Raw genomic sequence first — 25,774 nt, forward strand, 5'->3', positions numbered from 1 at the left:
ATATGCCCTGCGGCAATTCAAGGAAATACGGTATATGAAATACTCGCCCCCCGCCCCGACCACGCCTCTGCCCCTCCCCCGACCACGCCCCCCACTCCCCAACTCCCGAAATCGGAGGTCTCAAGGTTGGCTAGTATGTATGGCAGGGGTCGGGAACCTTTTTGTCTGAGAGAGCCAAGAATCCAAATATTTTAAAATGTATTTCCGCAAGAGCCGTATAATATTTTTTTCAACACTGAACACAACTAAACGCGTGCATTTTTAAGTAAGACCAACGTTTCTAGATTATAATAGGTCTCTTATTCTTTGTAATAACATTGTTATTCTGAAGCTAACTGTGGAGGGGGCATGGCCTGCAGCGAAGCGGGGTGTTGCCAGGACCAGCCTCGAAATCAGCGACAGGTGCATAGGCGGCCCACCTGGGCCTTTTTTTAATCTAATTTATAAGCACCAGCCAGGAGGAGGGACGGCGTTGGGGCTGGAGCCGGAGTGCGAGTGAGAACAAAAGAGTAAAAAGACAATTGCTGGAAAGCAACTGAGAGACTTATTGAAAAATAAAAAAAATATTGTAACACTGAAACAGGCTCTCATGTCGGTGTTTGGTGGTGTGAAGAACCCCCCAGGAGGGCAAACTCTAAACTAACCGATAATAAATAAATCACTTCTTACCATTATTGCAACTTTTAGAACAAGTGCGGTAGAAAAAGGATGGATGGATAAAAATGCATGAGCATGTTTTATATTTTGAACATTATTTTCAACAGTCTCAGCTCAGATTTATCCGGGAGCCAGATGCGGTCATCAAAAGAGCCACATCTGGCTCGCGAGCCATAGGTTCCCTACACCTGATGTATGGAAACGGGGTTTGTTTTATTTTGTACTATTTTTGTCCTGTTTCTGTTTTTATTTTGATGATTGTTTCTCGTCTGTTTGTAAATGTTGAAATTTATGAATAAAAGTTTAAAAAAAAAAAAGTAAAAATGTGAAGAATAAAGGGCCCGGAAGTGCCTCTCGGTCACGTGATTGTAACCCGGAAATATTTTAACATGGCTAAATGGTCGCAGTCACGGTTTAAAATGTAAAAAGAATACACGCGAGGATTAAAAAAAGGTGAAATATGAAATATAGACATGTGTGGGAAAAAGATGTTTTAAATTTATGTCGCGACCTCCTCGCTACCTCGCTCGCTACTACTGGCAATTGTTGTTGTTAGCATGTGCTAGCAATGGAGCGAGTCTCCGGTCTTTGTTCCTCTTCCTCCGCCTCGCTCAGAGTTGAACCCCCGCACAAGTCGGACGGCCCCGCCTGCGACGCACACTTGGACGACGCCTTCGGGGACCTGGCGGCGCTTCCGGTCGAGGTTAGCGAGAGGAGACCGACGTGTCTGCGGTGCCGGTGAGCAGACTCCGCCGTGAAGCTAAGCTAAGCTAAGCTATGGCTAGGCTAGGTTAGGTGAATAAGATATACTTGAAAATGTAAATAAATGAAATAGATAACTAACAGTGATAATAAATAAATGATAAAATATAAACACCAGCGGTCAGCAACCTTTTTGAAAGCAAGAGCTTCTTCTTGGGTACTGATTAATGGAAAGGGCTACCAGTTTGATACACACTTAAATAAATTGCCAGAAATAGCCCATTTGCTCAATTTACCTTTATTTAATAAATCTATATATATACCTTACCTGAATAAACCGGTAAAGTTTATTCAGGTGTACTGGAGAACCTCGGATTCAGGAGGAACAGTGTGGTTTTCGTCCTGGTCGTGGAACTGTGGACCAGCTCTATACTCTGGGCAGGGTCCTTGAGGGTGCATGGGAGTTTGCCCAACCTGTCTACATGTGCTTTGTGGACTTGGAGAAGGCATTCGACCGTGTCCCTCGGGAAGTCCTGTGGGGAGTGCTCAGAGAGTACGGGGTATCGGACTGTTGTATTGTGGCGGTCCGTTCCCTGTACGATCAGTGCCAGAGCTTGGTCCGCATTGCCGGCAGTAAGTCGAACACATTCCCAGTGAGGGTTGGACTCCGCCAAGGCTGTCCTTTGTCACCGATTCTGTTCATAACTTTTATGGACAGAATTTCTAGGCGCAGTCAAGGCGTTGAGGGGTTCCGGTTTGGTAACCGCAGGATTAGGTCTCTGCTTTTTGCAGATGATGTGGTCCTGATGGCTTCATCTGACCGGGATCTTCAGCTCTCGCTGGATCGGTTCGCAGCCGAGTGTGAAGCGACCGGAATGAGAATCAGCACCTCCAAGTCCGAGTCCATGGTTCTCGCCTGGAAAAGGGTGGAATGCCATCTCCGGGTTGGGGAGGAGACCCTGCCCCAAGTGGAGGAGTTCAAGTACCTAGGAGTCTTGTTCACAAGTGAGGGAAGAGTGGATCGTGAGATCGACAGGCGGATCGGTGCGGCGTCTTCAGTAATGCGGACGTTGTACCGATCCGTTGTGGTAAAGAAGGAGGTGAGCCCGAAGGCAAAGCTCTCAATTTACCGGTCGATCTACGTTGCCATCCTCACCTATGGTCATGAGCTTTGGGTCATGACCGAAAGGATAAGATCACGGGTACAAGCGGCCGAAATGAGTTTCCTCCGCCGTGTGGCGGGTCCCTCCCTTAGAGATAGGGTGAGAAGCTCTGCCATCCGGGAGGAACTCAAAGTAAAGCCGCTGCTCCTCCACATGGAGAGGAGCCAGATGAGGTGGTTCGGGCATCTGCTCAGGATGCCACCCGAACGCCTCCCTAGGGAGGTGTTTAGGGCACGTCCTACCGGTAGGAGGCCACGGGGAAGACCCAGGACACGTTGGGAAGACTATGTCTCCCGGCTGGCCTGGGAACGCCTCGGGATCCCCCGGGAAGAGCTAGACGAAGTGGCTGGGGAGAGGGAAGTCTGGGTTTCCCTGCTTAGACTGTTGCCCCCGCGACCCGACCTCGGATAAGCGGAAGATGATGGATGGATGGATGGATATATGTATATATATATATATATATATATATATATATATATATATATATATATATAAAAAATGGGTATTTCTGTCTGTCATTCCGTCGTACATTTTTTTCCTTTTACGGAAGGTTTTTTGTCGAAAATAAATTATGAAAAAAACACTTAATTAAAAGAGGAGAAAACAGGAAAAAAATGAAAATTAAATTTTGAAACATAGTTTATCCTCAATTTCGACTCTTTAAAATTCTAAATTCAACCGAAAAAAATGAAGAGAAAAACTAGCTAATTCAAATCTTTTTGAAAAAAATTAAAAAATAATTTATGAAACATCATTAGTAATTTTTCCTGATTAAAATTAATTTCAAATAGACTACAGACTTGATTGATTGATTGAAACTTTTATTAGTGGATTGCACAGTACAGTACATACTCCGTTCAATTGACCACTAAATGGTGACACCCGAATAAGTTTTTCAACTTGTTTAAGTTGGGGTCCACGTTAATCAATTCATGGTAAGCACGTGGAAGGAACAAGATAAATTGAGCTGTGATGGCTTGATTGAAACTTTTATTAGTAGATTGAAGTCGGGGTCCACGTAAATCAATTCATGGTACTTCACTGTGGTGAAGTAGGCTGGCTTCGTCGCGTGAAGAAGCCTACAATTTTTGGTTGTGTTTTCCGCTCCGTATGCTGGATGGCAATATGTGATATATATCTCAATATTTTTTCTGTAAATTAAAAACAAAACACAAAACAGTCCAAGTTACCTGAGATATTAAGTATGTCATTATTATGACTTAGTAAGTCAATATTTTGACTTGGTAATTTACCAAGTCAAAAATAATGACTTACTACGTCAAATTAATAACTTACTGTAAATATGCGTTGGCAATAAGAGTTTGAAAAAAAGAGTTAAAAGTGGGGCCACATGCTGACATATGCTCAACTCATCATGCTTAATTTATTACAGCATTTGGGAAGCCTGAATTAGATTTTTACATTGTATTTTTATCAACATGTCATAGTAGGGACCCTGCCATTCAAAACTAGACTGCTACATTACTAATTGTTATTGTAACTATAGCTGAAAAAAATTGTACAATAGCAATAGGAGAGATTATTCCTCCCTGAACACCATGGAGTTCATGTAGGCTTTATGATGCACTTACATTATTATATCAACTATCAGAGATAGCTTCAGGAAACTCTTCTTTTAACATAATGTCCTTTTTTGCTGCTTCAACACAGAAAAAGGTAAAGTGAAATAACTTAGTTGTTAACTGTAGGTCAGAAATGCTTGTCTTTCTCTCAGACAGACAGGGCTTTGCTGTCCGTAACACACACACGCACACACCGCATAGAACCGCCTTAACAACAGAGCGCTGGGGGAAACCCTGTAGTGTATATGCAACACAGGGCCGCCTTATATCCTTCCTCCCGCTTCCTCCCTAACACGTGCTTGCTTTAATGAGGGGGACCATGCATTTCAAGATGGGGGCAATGACAGGTCTTCAATTTTCCTCCTGTGTTGTCATAGTCGCCCGCAGAAGGTGTGTCTCTGCCCCTTCCTTCCGACACAACCCCTGGACGTGTCCACATGTTTCTACATCGTGCAGCATCCTGCAGAGGTGAGTCCACTTTTGCCTTTTTTTCTGTTTGTCCAAAAATTTAAGACGTGTAGCAAAGCCAAACTCCACCAACACACACACATGATTTGACTCACGCCCAACGATACACTAGTAAAAAAAGAAAACACTTTTCTTAAATTAAAAAAAAAACATTCGCGAGTACAAAAACAATTTTATTCATTTTTAAAAATGATTAGCAAGTATTAAAACATGTTTCTGCAATTAAAACAAGTATTCGCAAGTATGTATCCAACCATCTTTTCATTTATTACAGCTTGTCTCTCAATTTTCTGCAGATAAACAAACGAGTCTCTATTATAACATTTATTTAATAAAAAAAAGATTTGCAAGTTTAAAAACAATATTCCGCAATTAAAACAAATAATTCGCAAGTCCATCCATCTATATAAAAAAATATTTTCTTCATTTAAAAAAAAAATTTGCAAGTGTGAAAACAATGTTTTGCAGTTAAAATAAAGATTCACAAGTAAAAAAAATAAGCTTTTCTTAAATAAAAAAAAAACATTCGCGAGTACAAAAACAATTTTATTAATTCAAAAAAATTATTAGCGAGTGTCTGCAATTAAAACAAGTATTCACAAGTATGTATCCGACCATCTTTTAATTTTTTACAGCTTGTCTCTCAATTTTCTGAAGATAAACAAACAATTCTCTATTATAACATTTTTCTATTTAATAAAAAAAAGATTTGCAGGTTTAAAAACAATATTCCGCAATTAAAATAAATAATTTGCAAGTCCATCCATCTATATAAAAATAGATTTTCTTCATTTAAAAAAACAATTAGCAAGTGTGAAAACAATGTTTTGCAGTTAAAGATTCACAAGAAAAAAATAAAAAGCTTTTCTTAAATTAAAAAAAAACATTCGCGAGTACAAAAACAATTGTATTAATTTAAAAAAATTATTAGCGAGTGTCTGCAATTAAAACAAGTATTCACAAGTATGTATCCGACCATCTTTTCATTTTTTACAGCTTGTCTCTCAGTTTTCTGCAGATAAACAAACAATTCTCTATTACACATTTTTTTATTTAATAAAAAAAAAGATTTGCAAGTTTAAAAACAATATTCCGCAATTAAAATAAATAATTTGCAAGTCCATCCATCTATATAAAAATTGATTTTCTTCATTTAAAAAAACAACTAGCAAGTGTGAAAACAATGTTTTGCAGTTAAAGATTCACAAGTAAAAAAATAAAAAGCTTTTCTTAAATAAATAAAAAAAACATTCGCGAGTAAAAAAAAACAATTGTATTAATTTAAAAAAATTATTAGCGAGTGTCTGCAATTAAAACAAGTATTCGCAAGTATGTATCCGACCATCTTTTAATTTTTTACAGCTTGTCTCTCAATTTTCTGCAAATAAACAAACAATTCTCTATTATAACATTTTTTTATTTAATAAAAAAAAGATTTCCAAGTTTAAAAACAATATTCCGCAATTAAAATAAATAATTTGCAAGTCCATCCATCTATATAAAAATAGATTTTCTTCATTTAAAAAAACAATTAGCAAATGTGAAAACAATGTTTTGCAGTTAAAGATTCACAAGTAAAAAAATAAAAAGCTTTTCTTAAATTAAAAAAAAAACATTCGCGAGTAAAAAAAACAATTGTATTAATTTAAAAAAATTATTAGCGAGTGTCTGCAATTAAAACAAGTATTCAAAAGTATGTATCCAACCATCTTTTCATTTTTTACAGCTTATCTCTCAGTTTTCTGCAGATAAACAATTCTATATTACACATTTTTTTTATTTAATTAAAAAAAAGTTTTGCAAGTTTAAAAACAATATTCCGCAATTAAAGTAAATAATTCACAAGTCCATCCATCTATATAAAAATTGATTTTCTTCATTTAAAAAAACAACTAGCAAGTGTGAGAACAATGTTTTGGAGTAAAAATAAGGATTCACAAGTATAAAAACACTTTTTTTAAATCGAAAAACGGGGGTACGGCGTGGCGCAGTTTGGAGAGTTGCCGTGCCGGCAACCTAATGGGTTCCTTGTTCGATCCCCACCTTCAACCAACTTAGTCACGTCCGTTGTGTCCTTGAGCAAGACACTTCACCCTTGCTCTTGATGGGTGCTGGTTAGGGCCTTGCATGGCAGCTCCCGCCATCAGTGTGTGAATGTTGAAATAGTGTCAAAGCGCTTTGAGTACCTTGAAGGTAGAAAAGCGCTATACCAGTATAAACCCTTTTACCATTTAAAAACGATTTGCAAGTACAAAATCAATTTTCTGCATTTTTAAAAAAATTATTCCCAATTTAAAAACACATTTCTGCAATTGATAAAATGGTTTCAAAAAAGTAATTGTATATTAAAAAAACATTCGCAAGTATAAAAGCAATTTTCTTTAATTGAAAAAAATATTTGCAAATGTAAAAAGAAAATACAACACAGCATTTTTTTACTTGAGAAACGTTTTATTTATTTCTTTAACTTTCGAAATATATTTTTAATACTTGCAAATAGTTTTTTCAACTGAAGAAAATTATATATATATATATTATATATATATATATATATATATATATATTATTTTTTTTAATTGAGAATAATTTTTTTGATTGAAGAACTTTTTTTTTTACTTGCAAATTGTTTTTTAATTGAATACAATTAGGGACAAGTGGTAAAAATGGACACATGGATGGTTTTTACATGTGAAACGTTGGACGTGAGTAAAAACATTTTTGTGTTTAAATGGGAAACGTTTTATTTATTTTTTTAACTTTCAAAAAATTGTTTGTATACTTGCAAATAGTTTTTTTAATTGAAGAAAATTATATTTAAAAAAAAAAAAAGAGAATACATTTTTTAATTGAAGAACATTTTTTTTTACTTGCAAATTGTTTTTTAATTGAATAAAATTAGGGACAAGTGTCAGAGTTAGTTGGTGACGAACCCCAAGATGCAGAGATGGAGGCAGGCATGGAGTGAGAAAACATGATTTAATAAAGATACTAAAACAAGAACAAACCAAAGGGGTACAACAAAAGGCGCGCACAAGGCGGATAACCAACTAACAGAGCTAGCATGGGAGCTAGAAAATAAAAGAAGCTTATCATGGAAGCGAGCAAAAACAAAAAGGGGCCTAGCGTGGAAGCTAGCGGGTAGCGAGCAAGAAAACAGAAGTCGTTACTTGTAGAATGAAAACAAAACGGAAGCAGGGAACTAAACACAGTAAGCTACAAACAGAAACCGAATTATAGCTTACCGCTACGCTGCAATGACACGACACGACAGGAGCGACAATACGGAAGTGACATCGACAATAATCCAGCACTCGACTGGAGGACAAAACAGGTTCGAATAGGAGCGAGCTGATTGACTGCAGGTGTGGTCAGGTGCCAATCAGCCGCACCTGAGGGGAAACAACGCTCATGGGGAAAAAAAACAGGAAACAGACAAAAAAAGAGCGCTGACAGGAAACAGACAGGAAAAACTAAAACATGACCACACTGTCCCGGACAAGCCTGACACAAGTAGTAAAAATGGACAAATGGATGTTTTTTACATGTGAAACGGGCGTGAGTAAAAACATTTTTTGTGTTTTTGTGGGGTTTTGGCCGTAATTTCTCGCCATAAAAAGCCCGCTTCTTATTTTTTTTTTACCATTCGCAAAAACAAAAGTAGTTACTACTCCTGTGGTGTCTATATAACTTTCAGGAGAGCAGAGTTCTACGCACGGTGCCGCTCCTGGCTGCATGTTTGCCACCGGGGAAGTGCAACGTCATTGTCGGACGGCGCTTCAACGACGTCAAGTAAGCAGACTGTACTTTCATGTCCTTTTTCATTTATTCACACTTTATTTTTTTTTTTTTTTTTTGCTGTTCTCAGGAACCCAGAGCTGGCCGACGTGTGCCGGGACGGCCGGACTCTCATACTGTACCCAGGCCCCCAGTCCCAGAACCTGGAGGAGCTGATGCAGCGTGGCGAAGAAGAGGGCGCCGCGCCTCATAACGTCATCATCATCGACGGCACCTGGAGCCAGGCCAAGAACATTTTCCTCAAAAACAGCATGTTGCACCTCCCCAAGCAGGTGTGTGGGACTGCAGATCAGGGGGGTTCATACTTCATCCACCACATGAAAAGACATACAATGCGGGCGGCAACTTTGTATTTATTGATTTATGTGAAAGAAATACAGAAAACAGAAACTTTATATATTCAAACGTAGAACTGTGTCGACGTTGTTATACCTTTTTTCTTACATTTCCCACCAACTCATAGCTCGGTTGGTAGAGCGGCCGTGCCAGCAACTTGAGGGTTGCAGGTTCAATTCCCGCTTCCGCCATCCTAGTCACTGCCGTTGTGTCCTTGGGCAAGACACTTTACCCACCTGCTCCCAGTGCCACCCACACTGGTTTAAATGTAACTTAGATATTGGGTTTCACTATATAAAGCGCTTTGAGTCACTAGAGACAAGCGCTATATAAATATAATTCACTAACTCAACCGGCGAGCTTCAAATGACACCCAGGCTGCACTTTGGACGTCTGTAGCGTAACTGTTCAGCCTATTTTACTCACCTGCTGCGTTGTCTGCAAATATTAATAACCACCGGGGATTCAATAGCAAACAGCTATACAAAAAAAAGTTGGATGTGGCTGTAGGCAACCTCCTGCTGTCGTTTTTTTTTTTGTTTGTTTTTTTTACCTCCACAAGTTGGCAGATGCTGCATTTGAGAGGTCACGTGAAGCGCTAAATGTCAGTCACGGTACTCTCATCGTACTGTTGTTTGCAGCCAACTCGCCAGCGCTATTAATGCAGACTAAGCAGTTACTACAACATTTTGTGCAATATCCACGTATGAGCCACGCTGTCCGACCAAAACTATTTTTTCTTCCAAGTAGAATAACAAAAATTTGTCGTTGCTTCAAATTCTTTCCGAAACAATTGGGATTTTGGGGTGAGGATTTTGCCAAAATGATGTACACAAGGGAGTAGGTTTGATTTTGAGATTGGTGGGGACACAAAAGTGCTCCAAGGCAGCACTCTGAAAGTGAACTTTTTATTTTTTTACATTAGCAATCATAATTTCACGTCATGCAGATGTTATAGGGCAGGGGTGCCCATTACGTCGATCGCGATCGACTGGTCGATCTCGGAGGGTGTGTCAGTCGATCTCAAGCCAGGCATTAAAAAATAGACATAAAAATGAGCAATCATCAATCATACCGAGACTTCACTTTCGTCAGTTGTTTGACATTCTCGGCACCCGAGGATCTTGTGAGATGACGCTGGCTGCTGCGAGCTCATATTTAAGAAAAAAATCACTAACAGGGCGGACGCAGAGAAACACATTTTATTTCTAGAGACTCCGTACCTACTGTCAAAACTCTAAAGACCGACTGCACAGTTCCTGTCTTCACCATAAAAGACCTGTTTCATCCTGCCTGTGCTAACAAAATAAGAGTCTCAGAAAGCTAGCGTGCACAAGCTAGCAAGCTACGGAGTTTGATGCCAATGTATTACTCCCCCGCCCTCAGCGACCGCTTTCTCACTTGCTTGCCCACCCGCACACTCACCTGCTGCCAGACATTAAAGGGCCACACACATATGCTACTCTCATAACAAAGTGTTTAAAAACGAGTATGCAGGCTGGACAAATGAGATGCCAAATCCAACCACTTTCATGTGGTATTGGACAGAAAGGAGAACTTTTTTTTTTCCTCCATTTGAAAATGCGGACGTTATCAGCACCACTGTCTAATTCCAATCAATGCAAGTCATCAGAATCAAATACACCAACTTATATTCTTGTCTTCATGAAAGAAAGGAATCTATGTGTTAAACATGCTTGTATTATCATTAAACACCATTATCTTGTTAACAAAAATGTCTCTTTCATAAATAAATAAATATAAATTATAAATAGGAATGAGGTAGATCTCCTCGACTTGGTCAATTGAAAAGTAGCTCGCCTGCAGAAAAAGTGTGAGCGCCCCTGTTATGGGGTAAAGCAACTAAAATGAAAGCAAAGGAGACAACTTCGAAGAGTTCTCATCTTTACTCTTTAGTGTAGGGCTGTAGTGCAACTGTCAATGAACATAGCCTACTGTCCATCAACAACATCAGAAATACATTTGTGCAATAAAACATTGTAAATAAACATAAATGAAATATAATAATCTTTTCCCCAACTTGTGTTTAAATCACTCACAATTTTTCCCTTCATCTACTTCTTTCTATTGCTGCTTTTGTACTGTAAATAAGTTACATGAAACAAAAAAAAATTCAAAAAAATAAAACGGAAAGGTGAAATCCGGCGATCTGATTGGCTGTTAACCGTGGTTTAAATATTGAGCACGGCCACTATTCTAAAGCCATATCACAGCGTAGGCTATCACTCTGCCTCAGGCACGTATGACTGGTATGAATGGAAGTTGTTGTCATGTATCCATGACAACGGACTGTTGCAGTCCGTAGAAAAAGACAGCTGATGTTTTTACGATGTTAAAAAACGGACTAAAGTAGTTGAATTCGCATGTTTAAGGTTAACTTTCACCTCCGGGGAGGGTTAAGAATGGTAGAGGGGCCTGAGCATTGACTTTCATCTGGGAAAAAAGCGGAGGAAAAGACGAGATGCAGTGCTGATTTGGAGCTAACGTCTGGATGGGTGGGACAGCGGGGACAGCCAATCACACGTAAGTTAGCATGAACGCGGCAACCAATCAAGGAGCGATATTTAGGTTAGAGGCGGGACTTCTAGCAGAGACCGAAATTTAACCCTTTCTGTGCCATAATCATTGACTAAACATTACGGGCAGCGCTTGTATTGATAGTGACTACACAGTAGCGGCTGGATATTGGTAGGGACGTGTCCCTAGCGTCCCTACCCAATTCTACGCCCTTGGATGTACATTTTGTACATAAAAGCGGGCTCCCGGAGTGTCGTTACAAAACACGCCTAAAATGCCTACTGTGTCTGTTTTGGGGGAATTTTACATTTAAAATGATGCATATCATTCATAGTCCTTATGTAGGACAGGAATACGTTTTTTCTTTCTTTAAGCATTTTAACTCTTAAAACACGGCAAGTACAAGCTGTCTAACAATGCAGCTAATGGAAGTATTCTATTCCACCCATAAAGCCCTTAATAAAAAATTCAATTTATATATCGTTACCTTAATGTTAACCAAGTGTTAGCGATATTGTTATTATAAGTGCTAACACAAACAATTGTTGGTTTTAGTCTATCTGTGATGGCCCTGCGTTGAGGGGGCGACTTGTCCATTGCCTTCCACCCATGTGCAGCTGGGATAAGCTCCAGCACAAAAAAAAATGAATATATTCCGGATACACTGCCAAATGAAAAACCCGTAACGTGGGTGTGGACTGATTGTGTCCACCAGGTGCAGCTCAGCAGGACTCTGTCCAGCCAGTACGTGATACGGACTCAGCCCTCCAACATCTGTCTGTCCACGCTGGAGTGTGCTGCCGTCGCTCTGTCCATCCTGGAGCACAACGACGTCTTCCAAGAGGTATCCATTTATATCCTATTCACGCTTCCGTCAGTCTACCCCAGGGCAGCTGTGGCTAGGAAAGTAGCTTACCACCACCAGGTGTGAACGAATGATGGCTTCTCACTTCTCTGCGAAGCGCTTTTGAGTGTCGAGAAAAGCGCTATACAAAATGTAATCCATTGTTATTGTCAGGTTCAAACACCGTTGACATCTATTAGACAAAGACAAGAAGCAAAGGAATCAAACGGAGACAGGATTCAATTTAGCTCGTGAGAAGGCGTACAGCGTCACCCAACCGCTCTGAGGAGGGAGCTCCACGCCTCCTCGTTTATTTGCCCATTTCCTGATTACATGGCTGCAGCTGTTTCTAAGGGAAGGGGGGGTCATAAAGAGCTCCTGCACTCGGTCATAAACAGTTTAAAGAAAACGTGCCTGGAGCGGTGTCAGGTCCCGCTCCCTCTCCGCTTTGTAGATCTCGGGTCAAGACAAGGCTGTCCAATAGATCAAAGAAACCGACACCTCCACGTCACATCCCATCGCACACAGCGGAGGTTTACAAGCCTTTTGCTTGATAAGAACAAAGACAGCCTTTGTCCTCTCGCGAGGCAGCCTGAACTCATGGGAAAACATGTTGTGTGATCAAAATCAGAAATAGTTTATTAATCCCCGAGGGGAAACTAACATTTTCAGCACAATCCCATTCAAGATCAGACAAACATTACAGGGAGACAGAACAGGATCGCTGACGGGTCTGCCAACTTCCGGCACCCCTTACAAAACAATGGGGGGGGGGGAAATCTGTCTAAGCTTGGGCCCCTGGAGAGGGGTTCCAGACCAAGGGGAAAAACAACTCATAGCCATAGCACACATCCCTCTTATATAACTTATATACTATTATTATTATTATCATAATTCAGACTGATAGTGAACAGGAATGTTTCGGTTAAACATTAGGAAAGGCAGTAATACAGCATCAATCACAAAATGAACCCAATTGGAGAATATACCTTTGACCAAAAGACACATACAATACAAATCACATCACAGCAGTTCTTGTCACATGCTCTGGGACGATGTAAGAAGAACCAAGCAGAGCTATCTCCGCAGGGGGTATGGCTGGGCGATATGGACTAAAAAGTATACCTCAGTATATTTTTACTTAAACCCAATGTTCGATATATATCTGAATGTATTTTCCGGTGAAAGTATACATTTAAAGATGTTCATTTTTGAGCGATATTCAGTGAAATTGAAGTGAATGACAAGTGTACTGATGACATCTATTAAACAGACAAGAAGCAAGGAATTAAACAGAGACGGAATTGAATTTAGCTCATTGAGGAGAAACGTCTGGGCTGTACTCTTTGTACAGACTTCCGCCACGCTCTGGCAGGACAATTATAAGGTTTTCAGCGCAGCAGTTCTTTGAAGGCTGATAAAATCAAAACCGTAGCAGTACTTAAAACTCATTAATCAACTTTTAATCAGAAGGGTTCAATCTCTCTACTGTGATAGTTTGAAGCCGACACGACAAACGCGCTCAAAGGAGATCATGTGTGAAAAAAGGTGACCGTTTTTTACAAAACTTTTGTTTTGAAGGGGGAATTGCAAACTTCCTGTGGATTTTTGCTGGGGGTTGTCAATATATGAAATGTAGGTCTAAGTGAGACCTACATAGAGATTTTTGTTTCATGTCTCTACGACAGGCAGTTTTCTGTGTTTTCTTCCTAGGAGCAGTTTTGTCTGTGTTTTATTCCTAGGGGGCGCTAGAGCACAATTTTGAGTTTGGGGGTTAGGTTTTTTGATTAGATTGCAATTTTTGCCAGTCCTGATGTGTGTGTCCAGTTTGGTGAGTTTTGAAGCATGTTACGGGGGTCAAATTACAGCTCAAAGAGGCAAAGGTGAGTGTTTTTACAAAACGTTTGTTTTGAAGGTGGAATTGCAAACTTCCTGTTGATTTGTGCTAAAGAATCTCAGTGTATGAAATCTAGGTCTAAGTGAGACCTACATAGAGGTTTTTGTTTCATGTCGCTACCACATTCCTACTGGAAGTTACAAGTAGTTTTGTCTGTGTTTTCTTCCCAGGGGGCGCTAGAGCGCAATTTTGAGTTTCGGGGTTAGTTTGCAATTTTCACCAGTCCTGATGTGTGTGTCCAGTTTGGTGAGTTTTGAAGCATGTTAAGGGGGTCAAATTACAGCTCTAAGAGGCAAAGGTGAGTGTTTTTACAAAACTTTTGTTTTGAAGGTGGAATTGCAAACTTCCTGTTGATTTTTGCTAAAGGATGTCAGTGTATGAAATGTAGGTCTAGGTGAGACCTACATAGAAGTTTTTGTTTCATGTCGCTACGACATTCCTACTGGAAGTTACAAGTAGTTTTGTCTGTGTTTTCTTCCTAGGGGGCGCTAGAGCGCAATTTTGAGTTTCGGGGTTAGTTTGCAATTTTCACCAGTCCTGATGTGTGTGTCCAGTTTGGTGAGTTTTGAAGCATGTTAAGGGGGTCGAATTACAGCTCTAAGAGGCAAAGGTGAGTGTTTTTACAAAACTTTTGTTTTGAGGGTGGAATTGCACACTTCCTGTTGATTTGTGCTAAAGGATGTCAGTGTATGAAATGTAGGTCTAAGTGAGACCTACATAGAAGTTTTTGTTTCATGTCGCTATGACATTCCTACTGGAAGTTACAAGTAGTTTTGTCTGTGTTTTCTTCCCAGGGGGCGCTAGAGCGCAATTTTGAGTTTCGGGGTTAGGTTGCAATTTTCACCAGTCCTGATGTGTGTGTCCAGTTTGGTGAGTTTTGAAGCATGTTAAGGGGGTCAAATTACAGCTCTAAGAGGCAAAGGTGAGTGTTTTTACAAAACTTTTGTTTTGAAGGTGGAATTGCAAACTTCCTGTTGATTTGTGCTAAAGAATGTCAGTGTATGAAATGTAGGTCTAAGTGAGGCCTACATAGAGGTTTTTGTTTCATGTCGCTACCACATTCGTACTGGAAGTTACAGGCCGTTTTGGCTGTGTTTTCTTCCCAGGGAGCGCTAGAGCGCAATTTTGAGTTTCGGGGTTAGGTTGCAATTTTCACCAGTCCTGATGTGTGTGTCCAGTTTGGTGAGTTTTGAAGCATGTTAAGGGGGTCAAATTACAGCTCTAAGAGGCAAAGGTGAGTGTTTTTACAAAACTTTTGTTTTGAAGGTGGAATTGCAAACTTCCTGTTGATTTGTGCTAAAGAATGTCAGTGTATGAAATCTAGGTCTAAGTGAGGCCTACATAGAGGTTTTTGTTTCATGTCGCTACCACATTCGTACTGGAAGTTACAGGCAGTTTTGGCTGTGTTTTCTTCCCAGGGAGCGCTAGAGCGCAATTTTGAGTTTCGGGGTTAGGTTGCAATTTTCACCAGTCCTGATGTGTGTGTCCAGTTTGGTGAGTTTTGAAGCATGTTAAGGGGGTCAAATTACAGCTCTAAGAGGCAAAGGTGAGTGTTTTTACAAAACTTTTGTTTTGAGGGTGGAATTGCAAACTTCCTGTTGATTTGTGCTAAAGGATGTCACTGCATGAAATGTACGTCTAAGAGAGACCTACATAGAGGTTTTTGTTTCATGTCGCTACGACATTCCTACTGGAAGTTATAAGTAGTTTTGTCTGTGTTTTCTTCCCAGGGGGCGCTAGAGCGCAATTTTGAGTTTTGAGGGTTAGGTTTTTTGATGAATTTGCAATGTTCGCCAGTCCTGATGTGTGTGTCAACTTTGGTGAGTGTTGAAACATGTTAAGGGGGGTCAAATTACAGCTCAAAGCTGCGGAATAATAATAAAGAAAGAATAAAACGCTATAAATTGAATAGGGTCCTCTGTCCCAAAGGGACATTGGGTCCCTAATTAGCCACATTTTGCCTGAGGATGCTAATGAGTCTGCATTCTTTTCCCCTGGCAGGTCCTGCTGAGGCCCCTGAAGGCCCTGTGCTCCTTCCAGCTGCAGCACGGCGCCCAGGTGCACCACAGCAAGGAGCACCTCCTGAAGAACGGCATGTACGACAAAACCATGCCCAAGAACAAGCGCAAGATCAAGAGGCTGGAGAAGCTGCTCACCGAACACAACTGTCTGCTCAGATGAGCTCCAGAAAACTAAAACTAAAACATTAAGCGGGACAAACACCTTTTTCGGGGACACTTTTTTTCTTTCAGGGTTTTTTTTTTTTTGGTTTTATGAAAATAAATCATGTTTTAGTAGCACTTAAGTATGTTTCTGTGTGCTTTCACTGGCACTCTAATGAATATTTAATGGAGCACAATAGAAACAAGTTTTTTTGTGCCTTTTTTATGTGGATTACATTTTGGAATCATTTTGACTTTATTTCACCATTTTCGGCTTTCTTGCCTCCCAATTTAAAAGAAATGATCTCACAATTATGACTTTTTTACCTCATGATTATACACTTTTAACTCAATTTAGATTTTAGATTTCTTAATTATGACGTTTTAAAACATTTTGCCTTTTTTAATTCATTTCGATTTGTCTCATAATTTCGATTTTTTTTTTAAATCTCATAATTTTGACTGGTCCCATAATTTTGACTTTTTATCTCATAATTGTGACAATTTCATCATTTTGACTTTTTATATCATAATTTTGACTTTTATCTCATAATTTAGACTTTATTTCACCATTTCGGCTTTCTTGCCTCACAATTTAAATGTATTATCTCACAATTATGACTTTTTTACCTCTTAATTATACATTTTAACTCATCATTTAGATTTTATATCTCATCTAGATTTTGTCTCATAATTGAGGTTTTATATCATCATTTTGACTTTTATTTCATAATTTTGATTTTTTTCAATCTCATAATTTTTACTTTTATCCCATAATTATGACTTTTTATCTCATAATTGTGACTGTATTTCATAATTTTGACTTTTTGTATCATAATTTCGACTTTTATCTCATAATTTTGACTTTATTTCATCGTTTCTGCTTTCTTGCCTCACAATTTAAAAGAAATGATCTCACAATTATGACTTTTTTACCTCATAGTTATACACTTTTAACTCAATTTAGATTTTATATCTCATAATTATGACGTTTTAAATCATTTTGACTTTTCTAATTCATTTCGATTTGTCTCATAATTTCGATTTTTTTAATCTCATAATTTTGACTGGTCCCATAATTTTGACTTTTATCCCATAATTATGACTTTTTATCTCATAATTGTGACAATTTCATCATTTTGACTTTTTATATCATAATTTCGACTTTTATCTCATAATTTAGACTTTATCTCACCATTTCGGCTTTCTTGCCTCACAATTTAAAAGAAATGATCTCACAATTATGACTTTTTTACCTCATGATTATACACTTTTAACTCAATTTAGATTTTATATCTCATAATTGCGACGTTTTAAATCATTTTGACTTTTTTAATTCATTTCGATTCGTCTCAATTTCGATTTTTTTTAATCTCATAATTTTGACTGGTCCCATAATTTTGACTTTTATCCCATAATTATGACTTTTTATCTCATAATTGTGACAATTTCACCATTTTGACTTTTTATATCATAATTTCGACTTTTATCTCATAATTTAGACTTTATTTCACCATTTCGGCTTTCTTGCCTCACAATTTAAAAGAAATGATCTCACAATTATGACTTTTTTACCTCATGATTATACACTTTTAACTCAATTTAGATTTTATATCTCATAATTATGACGTTCTAAATCATTTTGACTTTTCTAATTCATTTCGATTTGTCTCATAATTTCGATTTTTTTAAATCTCATAATTTTGACTGGTCCCATAATTTTGACTTTTATCCCATAATTATGACTTTTTATCTCATAATTATGACAATTTCATCATTTTGACTGTTTATATCATAATTTCGACTTTTATCTCATAATTTAGACTTTATTTCACCATTTCAGCTTTCTTGCCTCACAATTTAAAAGAAATTATCTCACAATTATGACTTTTTTACCTCATTATACACTTTTAACTCAATTTAGATTTTATATCTCATAATTATGACGTTTTAAATCATTTTGACTTTTTTAATTCATTTTGATTTGTCTCATAATTTTGATTTTTTTTAATCTCGTAATTTTGACTGGTCCCATAATTTGGACTTTTTATCTCATAATTGTGACAATTTCATCATTTTGACTTTTTATATCATAATTTCGACTTTTATCGTAATTTAGACTTTATTTCACCATTTCGGCTTTCTTGCCTCACAATTTAAATGTATTATCTCACAATTGTGACTTTTTTACCTCATAATAATACATTTTTAACTCATCATTTAGATTTGATATCTCATCTAGATTTTGTCTCATAATTATGAGGTTTTATATCATCATTTTGACTTTTATTTTATAATTTCGACTTGTCTTATAATTTAGATTTTTTTCAATCTCATAATTTTTACTTTTATCCCATAATTATGACTTTTTATCTCATAATTGCGACAATTTCATCATTCTGACTTTTTATATCATAATTTCGACTTTATTTCACCATTTCGTCTTTCTTGCCTCACAATTTAAAAGAAATTATCTCACAATTATGACTTTTTTACCTCATAATTATACACTTTTAACTCAATTTAGATTTTATATCTCATAATTATGACGTTTTAAATCATTTTGACTTTTTTGATTCATTTCGATTTGTCTCATTTCGATTTTTTTTAATCTCATAATTTTGACTTTTATCCCATAATTATGACTTTTTATCTCATAATTGTGACAATTTCATCATTTTGACTTTTTATATCATAATTTCGACTTTTATCTCATAATTTATACTTTATTTCACCATTTCGGCTTTCTTGCCTCACAATTTAAAAGAAATTATCTCACAATTATGACTTTTTTTACCTCATTATACACTTTTAACTCAATTTAGATTTTATATCTCATAATTATGACGTTTTAAATTATTTTGACTTTTTTAATTCATTTTGATTTGTCTCATAATTTCGATTTTTTTTAATCTCATAATTTTGACTGGTCCCATAATTTGGACTTTTTATCTCATAATTGTGACAATTTCATCATTTTGACTTTTTATATCATAATTTCGACTTTTATCTCATAATTTAGACTTTATTTCACCATTTCGGCTTTCTTGCCTCACAATTTAAATGTATTATCTCACAATTATGACTTTTTTACCTCATAATTACACATTTTTAACTCATAATTATGACCTTTTATATCATCATTTTGACTTTATTTCATAATTCCGATTTGTCTCAATTTCGATTATTTTTAATCTCATTATTTTGATTTTCATCCCATAATTATGACTTTTTTATCTCATAATTATGACTTTTTACTTTATTATTTTGACTTTTTATCCCATAATTTGATTCGTCTCATAATTTTGACTTTATATCACCATTTCGGCTTTCTTGCCTCACAATTTAAAAGAAATGATCTCACAATTATGACTTTTTTTTACCTCATAATTATACACTTTTAACTCAATTTAGATTTTATATCTCATAATTATGACGTTTTAAATCATTTTGACTTTTCTAATTCATTTCGATTTGTCTCATAATTTAGATTTTTTTAAATCTCATTTTGACTGGTCCCATAATTTTGACTTTTATCCCATAATTATGACTTTTTATCTCATAATTGTGACAATTTCCTCATTTTGACTTTTTATATCATAATTTCGACTTTTATCTCATAATTTAGACTTTATTTCACCATTTTGGCTTTCTTGCCTCACAATTTAAATGTATTATCTCACAATTATGACTTTTTTACCTCATAATTATACATTTTTAACTCATCATTTAGATTTTATACCTCATCTAGATTTTGTCTCATAATTATGAGGTTTTATATCATCATTTTGACTTTTATTTCATAATTTCGACTTGTCTTATAATTTAGATTTTTTTCAATCTCATAATTTTTACTTTTATCCCATAATTATGACTTTTTATCTCATAATTGTGACTGTATTTCATCATTTTGACTTTTTGTATCATAATTTCGACTCATCTCATAATTTTGACTTTATTTCATCGTTTCAGCTTTCTTGCCTCACAATTTAAAAGAAATAATCTCACAATTATGACTTTTTTACCTCATAATTATACACTTTTAACTTAATTTAGATTTTATATCTCATAATTATGACGTTTTAAATCATTTTGACTTTTCTAATTCATTTCGATTTGTCTCATAATTTCGATGTTTTTTAATCTCATAATTTTGACTGGTCCCATAATTTTGACTTTTATCCCATAATTATGACTTTTTATCTCATAATTGTGACAATTTCATCATTTTGACTTTTTATATCATAATTTCGACTTTTATCTCATAATTTAGACTTTATTTCACCATTTCGGCTTTCTTGCCTCACAATTTAAATGTATTATCTCACAATTATGACTTTTTTACCTCATAATTATACATTTTTAACTCATCATTTAGATTTTATATCTTATCTAGATTTTGTCTCATAATTATGAGGTTTTATATAATCATTTTGACTTTTATTTCATAATTTCGACTTGTCTTATAATTTAGATTTTTTTCAATCTCATAATTTTTACTTTTATCCCATAATTATGACTTTTTATCTCATAATTGTGACTGTATTTCATCATTTTGACTTTTTATATCATAATTTCGACTTTATTTCACCGTTTTAGCTTTCTTGCCTCACAATTTAAAACTATCTCACAATTGACTTTTTGCCTCACAATTATGACTTTTTACCTCATAATTATACATTTTAAAATATCTCGATTTTCTGTCTCATAATTATGAGGTTTTATATCATCATTTTGACTGTTTTTGTTTTATAATTTAAACTTTTATCTCATTATTATGACTTAATTTGATCAATTCGACTTTCCCAGCTCATAATTTCGACGTCCGTTGTGTCCTGAGCAAGACACTTCACTCTTGCTCCTGATGGGTGCTGGTTGGCGCCTTGCATGGCAGCTCCCTCCATCAGTGTGTGAATGTGTGTGAATGGGTAAATGTGGAAGTAGTGTCAAAGCGCTTTGAGTACCTTGAAGGTAGAAAAGCGCTATACAAGTACAACCCATTTATCATTTATTTATTTAATTATGGCTTTATTTAGGCGTTTCGACTTTCTTTCTCACAATGTTGACCCTTTTATCTCAAAATGATGACTTTTTATCATAAATTCGACTTCATGTTTCATAAACAGGATTTTTATCTCATGATTATGACATTTTACTTTATTATTTCGACTTTTTATCCCATAATTTGACTCGTCTCATAATTTAGACTTTATTTCACCATTTCGGCTTTCTTGCCTCACAATTTAAATGTATTATCTCACAATTATGACTTTCTTACCTCATAATTACACATTTTAACTCATAATTATGACCTTTTATATCATCATTTTGACTTTTTATTTCATAATTCCGATTTGTCTCAATTTCGATTATTTTTAATCTCATTATTTTGATTTTCATCCCATAATTCTGATTTTTTAATCTCATAATTATGACTTTTTACTTTATTATTTTGACTTTTTATCCCATAATTTGACCCGTCTCATAATTTAGACTTTATTTCACCATTTCGGCTTTCTGGCCTCACAATTTAAACGTATTATCTCACAATTGGGACGGCGTGGCGCAGTGGGAGAGTGGCCGTGTGCAACCCGAGGGTCACTGGTTCAAATCCCACCTAGAACCAACCTCGTCACGTCCGTTGTGTCCTGAGCAAGACACTTCACCCTTGCTCCTGATGGGTGCTGGTTGGCGCCTTGCATGGCAGCTCCCTCCATCAGTGTGTGAATGTGTGTGTGAATGGGTAAATGTGGAAGTAGTGTCAAAGCGCTTTGAGTACTTTGAAGGTAGAAAAGCGCTATACAAGTACAACCCCTTTATCATTTATCATTTATCATTTAATTAGGACTTTTTTACCTCATAATTACACATTTTCAACTCATAATTATGACGTTTTATATCATCATTTTGACTTTTTATTTTATAATTCCGATTTGTCTCAATTTCGATTATCTTTAAACTCATTATTTTGATTTTCATCCCATAATTATGACTTTTTTATCTCATAATTATGACTTTTTAATTTATTATTTTGACTTTTTATCTCATAATTTAGACTTTATATCACCATTTCGGCTTTCTCGCCTCCCAATTTAAAACTAATTATCTCACAATTATGACTTTTTACCTCGTGATTATACATTTTAATATCTCATCTCGAATTTCTATCACATAATTATTACTTTTTATATCATCATTTTAAGTTTTTTATTTCAAAATTTTAACTTTGATCGACTTTGAATTAAGTCATTGTCATGACTTAATTTTATAATTTCGGTTTTCTTAGCCCATAATTTCGATGTTTTAATCTCACAATTATAATTGATCTCATAATCTACATTTTTCTCTCATAATAATGGCTTTAATTAAGCGTTCCAACGTTCCTTTTCAAAATGTTTACCCTTTTATCTCAAAATCATGGCTTTTAATCTCATAAATTCAACTTTATATATCATAAACATGACTTTTTATCTCATAATTATGACATTTTACTTCATTATTTCGAGTTCTGATCTCATAATTTTGACTTTTATCCCATAATTATGACTTTTTATCTCATAATTGTGCCTTTCATCATTTTGACTTTTTATGCCATAATTTCGACTTTATTTCACCATTGATTTTGTATCCCATAATTATGACATTTTATATCATCGTTTTGACTTTTTTTTTCATATAATTTTGACTTTATTTCACCATTTCGGCTTTCTCGACTCACAATTTAAATGTATTATCTCACAATTATGACTTTTTTTTACCTCGTAATTATACATTTTTAACTCATGATTTAGATTATGTATCGGCGGAAGAGGGGTTAGTGCGTCTGCCTCACAATACGAAGTTCCTGCAGTCCTGGGTTCAAATCCAGGCTCGGGATCTTTCTGTGTGGAGTTTGCATGTTCTCCCCGTGAATGCGTGGGTTCCCTCCGGGTACTCCGGCTTCCTCCCACTTCCAAAAACATGCACCTGGGGATAGGTTGATTGGCAACACTAAATTGGCCCTAGTGTGTGAATGTTGTCTGTCTATCTGTGTTGGCCCTGCGATGACGTGGCGACTTGTCCAGGGTGTACCCCGCCTTCCGCCCGATTGTAGCTGAGATAGGCGCCAGCGCCCCCCGCCACCCCAAAAGGGAATAATCCATCCATCCATCCATCATCTTCCGCTTATCCGAGGTCGGGTCGCGGGGGGTAACAGCCTAAGCAGGGAAACCCAGACTTCCCTATCTTCAGCCACTTCGTCTAGCTCTTCCCGGGGATCCCGAGGCGTTCCCGGGCCAGCCGGGAGACATAGTCTTCCCAACATGTCCTGGGTCTTCCCCGTGGCCTCCTACGAGTTGGACGTGCCCTAAACACCTCCCTAGGGAGGCGTTCGGGTGGCATCCTGACCAGATGCCCGAACCACCTCATCTGGCTCCTCTCGATGTGAAGGAGCAGCAGCTTTACTTTGAGTTCCTCCCGGATGGCAGAGCTTCTCACCCTATCTCTAAGGGAGAGCCCCGCCACCCGGCGGAGGAAACTCATTTCGGCCGCTTGTACTCGTGATCTTATCCTTTCGGTCATGACCCAAAGCTCATGACCATAGGTGAGGATGGGAACGTAGATTGACCGGTAAATTGAGAGCTTTGCCTTCCGGCTCAGCTCCTTCTTCACCACAACGGATCGATACAACGTCCGCATTACTGAAGACGCCGCACCGATCCGCCTGTCGATCTCACGATCCACTCTTCCCTCACTCGTCAACAAGACTCCTAGGTACTTGAACTCCTCCACCTGGGGCAGGGTCTCCTCCCCAACCCGGAGATGGCACTCCACCCTTTTCCGGGCGAGAACCATGGACTCTGACTTGGAGGTGCTGATTCTCATTCCGGTCGCTTCACACTCGGCTGCGAACCGATCCAGTGAGAGCAGAAGATCCCGGCCAGATGAAGCCATCAGGACCACATCATTTGCAAAAAGCAGAGACCTAATCCCGTGGCCACCAAACCGGAACCCCTCAATGCCTTGACTGCGCCTAGAAATTCTGTCCATAAAAGTTATAAACAGAATCGGTGACAAAGGACAGCCTTGGCGGAGTCCAACCCTCACTGGAAATGTGTTCGACTTACTGCCGGCAATGCGGACCAAGCTCTGGCACTGATCGCACAGGGAGCGGACTGCCACAATAAGACAGTCCGGTACCCTGTCAGAGAGTTTCAATTCACACTTCCGGGAGAACTTTGAACATGTCACGAGGGAGGTGCGGGACATTGAGTCCGAGTGGACCATGTTCCGAACCTCTATTGTCGAGGCGGCTGATTGGAGCTGTGGCCGCAAGGTTGTTGGTGCTTGTCGTGGCGGTAATCCCAGAACCCGTTGGTGGACACCAGCAGTGAGGGATGCCGTCAAGCTGAAGAAGGAGTCCTATCGGGTTCTTTTGGCTCATAGGACTCCGGAGGCAGTGGACGGGTACCGACGGGCCAAGCGGTGTGCAGCTTTAGCGGTCGCGGAGGCAAAAACTCGGACATGGGAAGAGTTCGGGGAAGCCGTGGAAAACGACTTCCGGACGGCTTCGAAGCGATTCTGGACCACCATACGCCCAGTGCACTATCAACACCATGTATGGTGCGGATGGTGTTCTGCTGACCTCAACTGCGGATGTTGTGGATCGGTGGAGGGAATACTTCGAAGACCTCCTCAATCCCACCAACACGTCTTCCTTTGAGGAAGCAGTGCCTGGGGAATCTGTGGTGGACTCTCCTATTTCTGGGGCTGAGGTCGCTGAGGTAGTTAAAAAGCTCCTCGGCGGCAAGGCCCCGGGGGTAGATGAGATCCGCCCGGAGTTCCTTAAGGCTCTGGATGCTGTGGGGCTGTCTTGGTTGACAAGACTCTGCAGCATCGCGTGGACATCGGGGGCGGTACCTCTGGATTGGCAGACCGGGGTGGTGGTCCCTCTCTTTAAGAAGGGGGACCGGAGGGTGTGTTCCAACTATCGTGGGATCACACTCCTCAGCCTTCCCGGTAAGGTTTATTCAGGTGTACTGGAGAGGAGGCTTCGTCGAATAGTCGAACCTCGGATTCGGGAGGAACAGTGTGGTTTTCGTCCTGGTCGTGGAACTGTGGACCAGCTCTATACTCTCGGCAGGGTTCTTGAGGGTGCATGGGAGTCTGCCCAACCAGTCTACATGTGCTTTGTGGACTTGGAGAAGGCATTCGACCGTGTCCCTCGGGAAGTCCTGTGGGGAGTGCTCAGAGAGTATGGGGTATCGGACTGTCTTATTGTGGCAGTCAGCTCCCTGTATGATCAGTGTCAAAAGGGAATAAGCGGTAGAAAATGGATGGATCTTATAATTATGAGGTTTTATATCATAATTTTGACATTTTTTTATTTCATAATTTCGATTTGTCTCAATTTCGATTTTTGTTAATCTCATATTTTTTACTTTTATCCCATAATTATGACTTTTTATCTCATAATTGTGACTTTCATCGTTTTGACTTTTTATCTCATAATTTTGACTCTTATCTCATAATTTTGACTTTATTTCACCATTATTCGGCTCTCTCGACTCACAGTCTGCCTCACAATACGAAGGTCCTGCAGTCCTGGGTTCAAATCCAGCCTCGGGATCTTCTGTGTGGAGTTTGTATGT

General features: G+C 38.0%; 1 protein-coding gene across 1 annotated transcript; it reads left to right on the forward strand.

Moving 5' to 3' along the window:
- Positions 1-1,006: 1,006 nt before the first annotated feature.
- On the forward strand, positions 1,007-16,288 carry dtwd2 (DTW domain containing 2). Its single transcript, XM_061907872.1, has 6 exons — positions 1,007-1,395; positions 4,483-4,573; positions 8,268-8,362; positions 8,439-8,640; positions 11,958-12,086; positions 15,985-16,288. Exons 1-6 carry the CDS (start codon positions 1,226-1,228, stop codon positions 16,162-16,164), a joined length of 867 nt encoding a protein of 288 aa, XP_061763856.1. The 5' UTR covers positions 1,007-1,225; the 3' UTR covers positions 16,165-16,288.
- The last annotated feature ends 9,486 nt before the right edge of the window (positions 16,289-25,774 follow it).

Source organism: Nerophis ophidion, linkage group LG08 (assembly GCF_033978795.1).
Source record: "Nerophis ophidion isolate RoL-2023_Sa linkage group LG08, RoL_Noph_v1.0, whole genome shotgun sequence".
Classification (NCBI taxonomy): Eukaryota; Metazoa; Chordata; class Actinopteri; order Syngnathiformes; family Syngnathidae; genus Nerophis; species Nerophis ophidion.

What these genes read in the sequence shown, in the direction of transcription:
- dtwd2 (XM_061907872.1), top strand. Translation starts at nt 1,226, where the DNA reads ATGGAGCGAGTCTCCGGTCTTTGTTCCTCTTCCTCCGCCTCGCTCAGA. An exon ending in CCGACGTGTCTGCGGTGCCG is followed by an intron (nt 1,396 to 4,482) that starts GTGAGCAGACTC and finishes GTGTTGTCATAG; the next exon opens with TCGCCCGCAGAAGGTGTGTC. An exon ending in TGTTGCACCTCCCCAAGCAG is followed by an intron (nt 8,641 to 11,957) that starts GTGTGTGGGACT and finishes TGTGTCCACCAG; the next exon opens with GTGCAGCTCAGCAGGACTCT.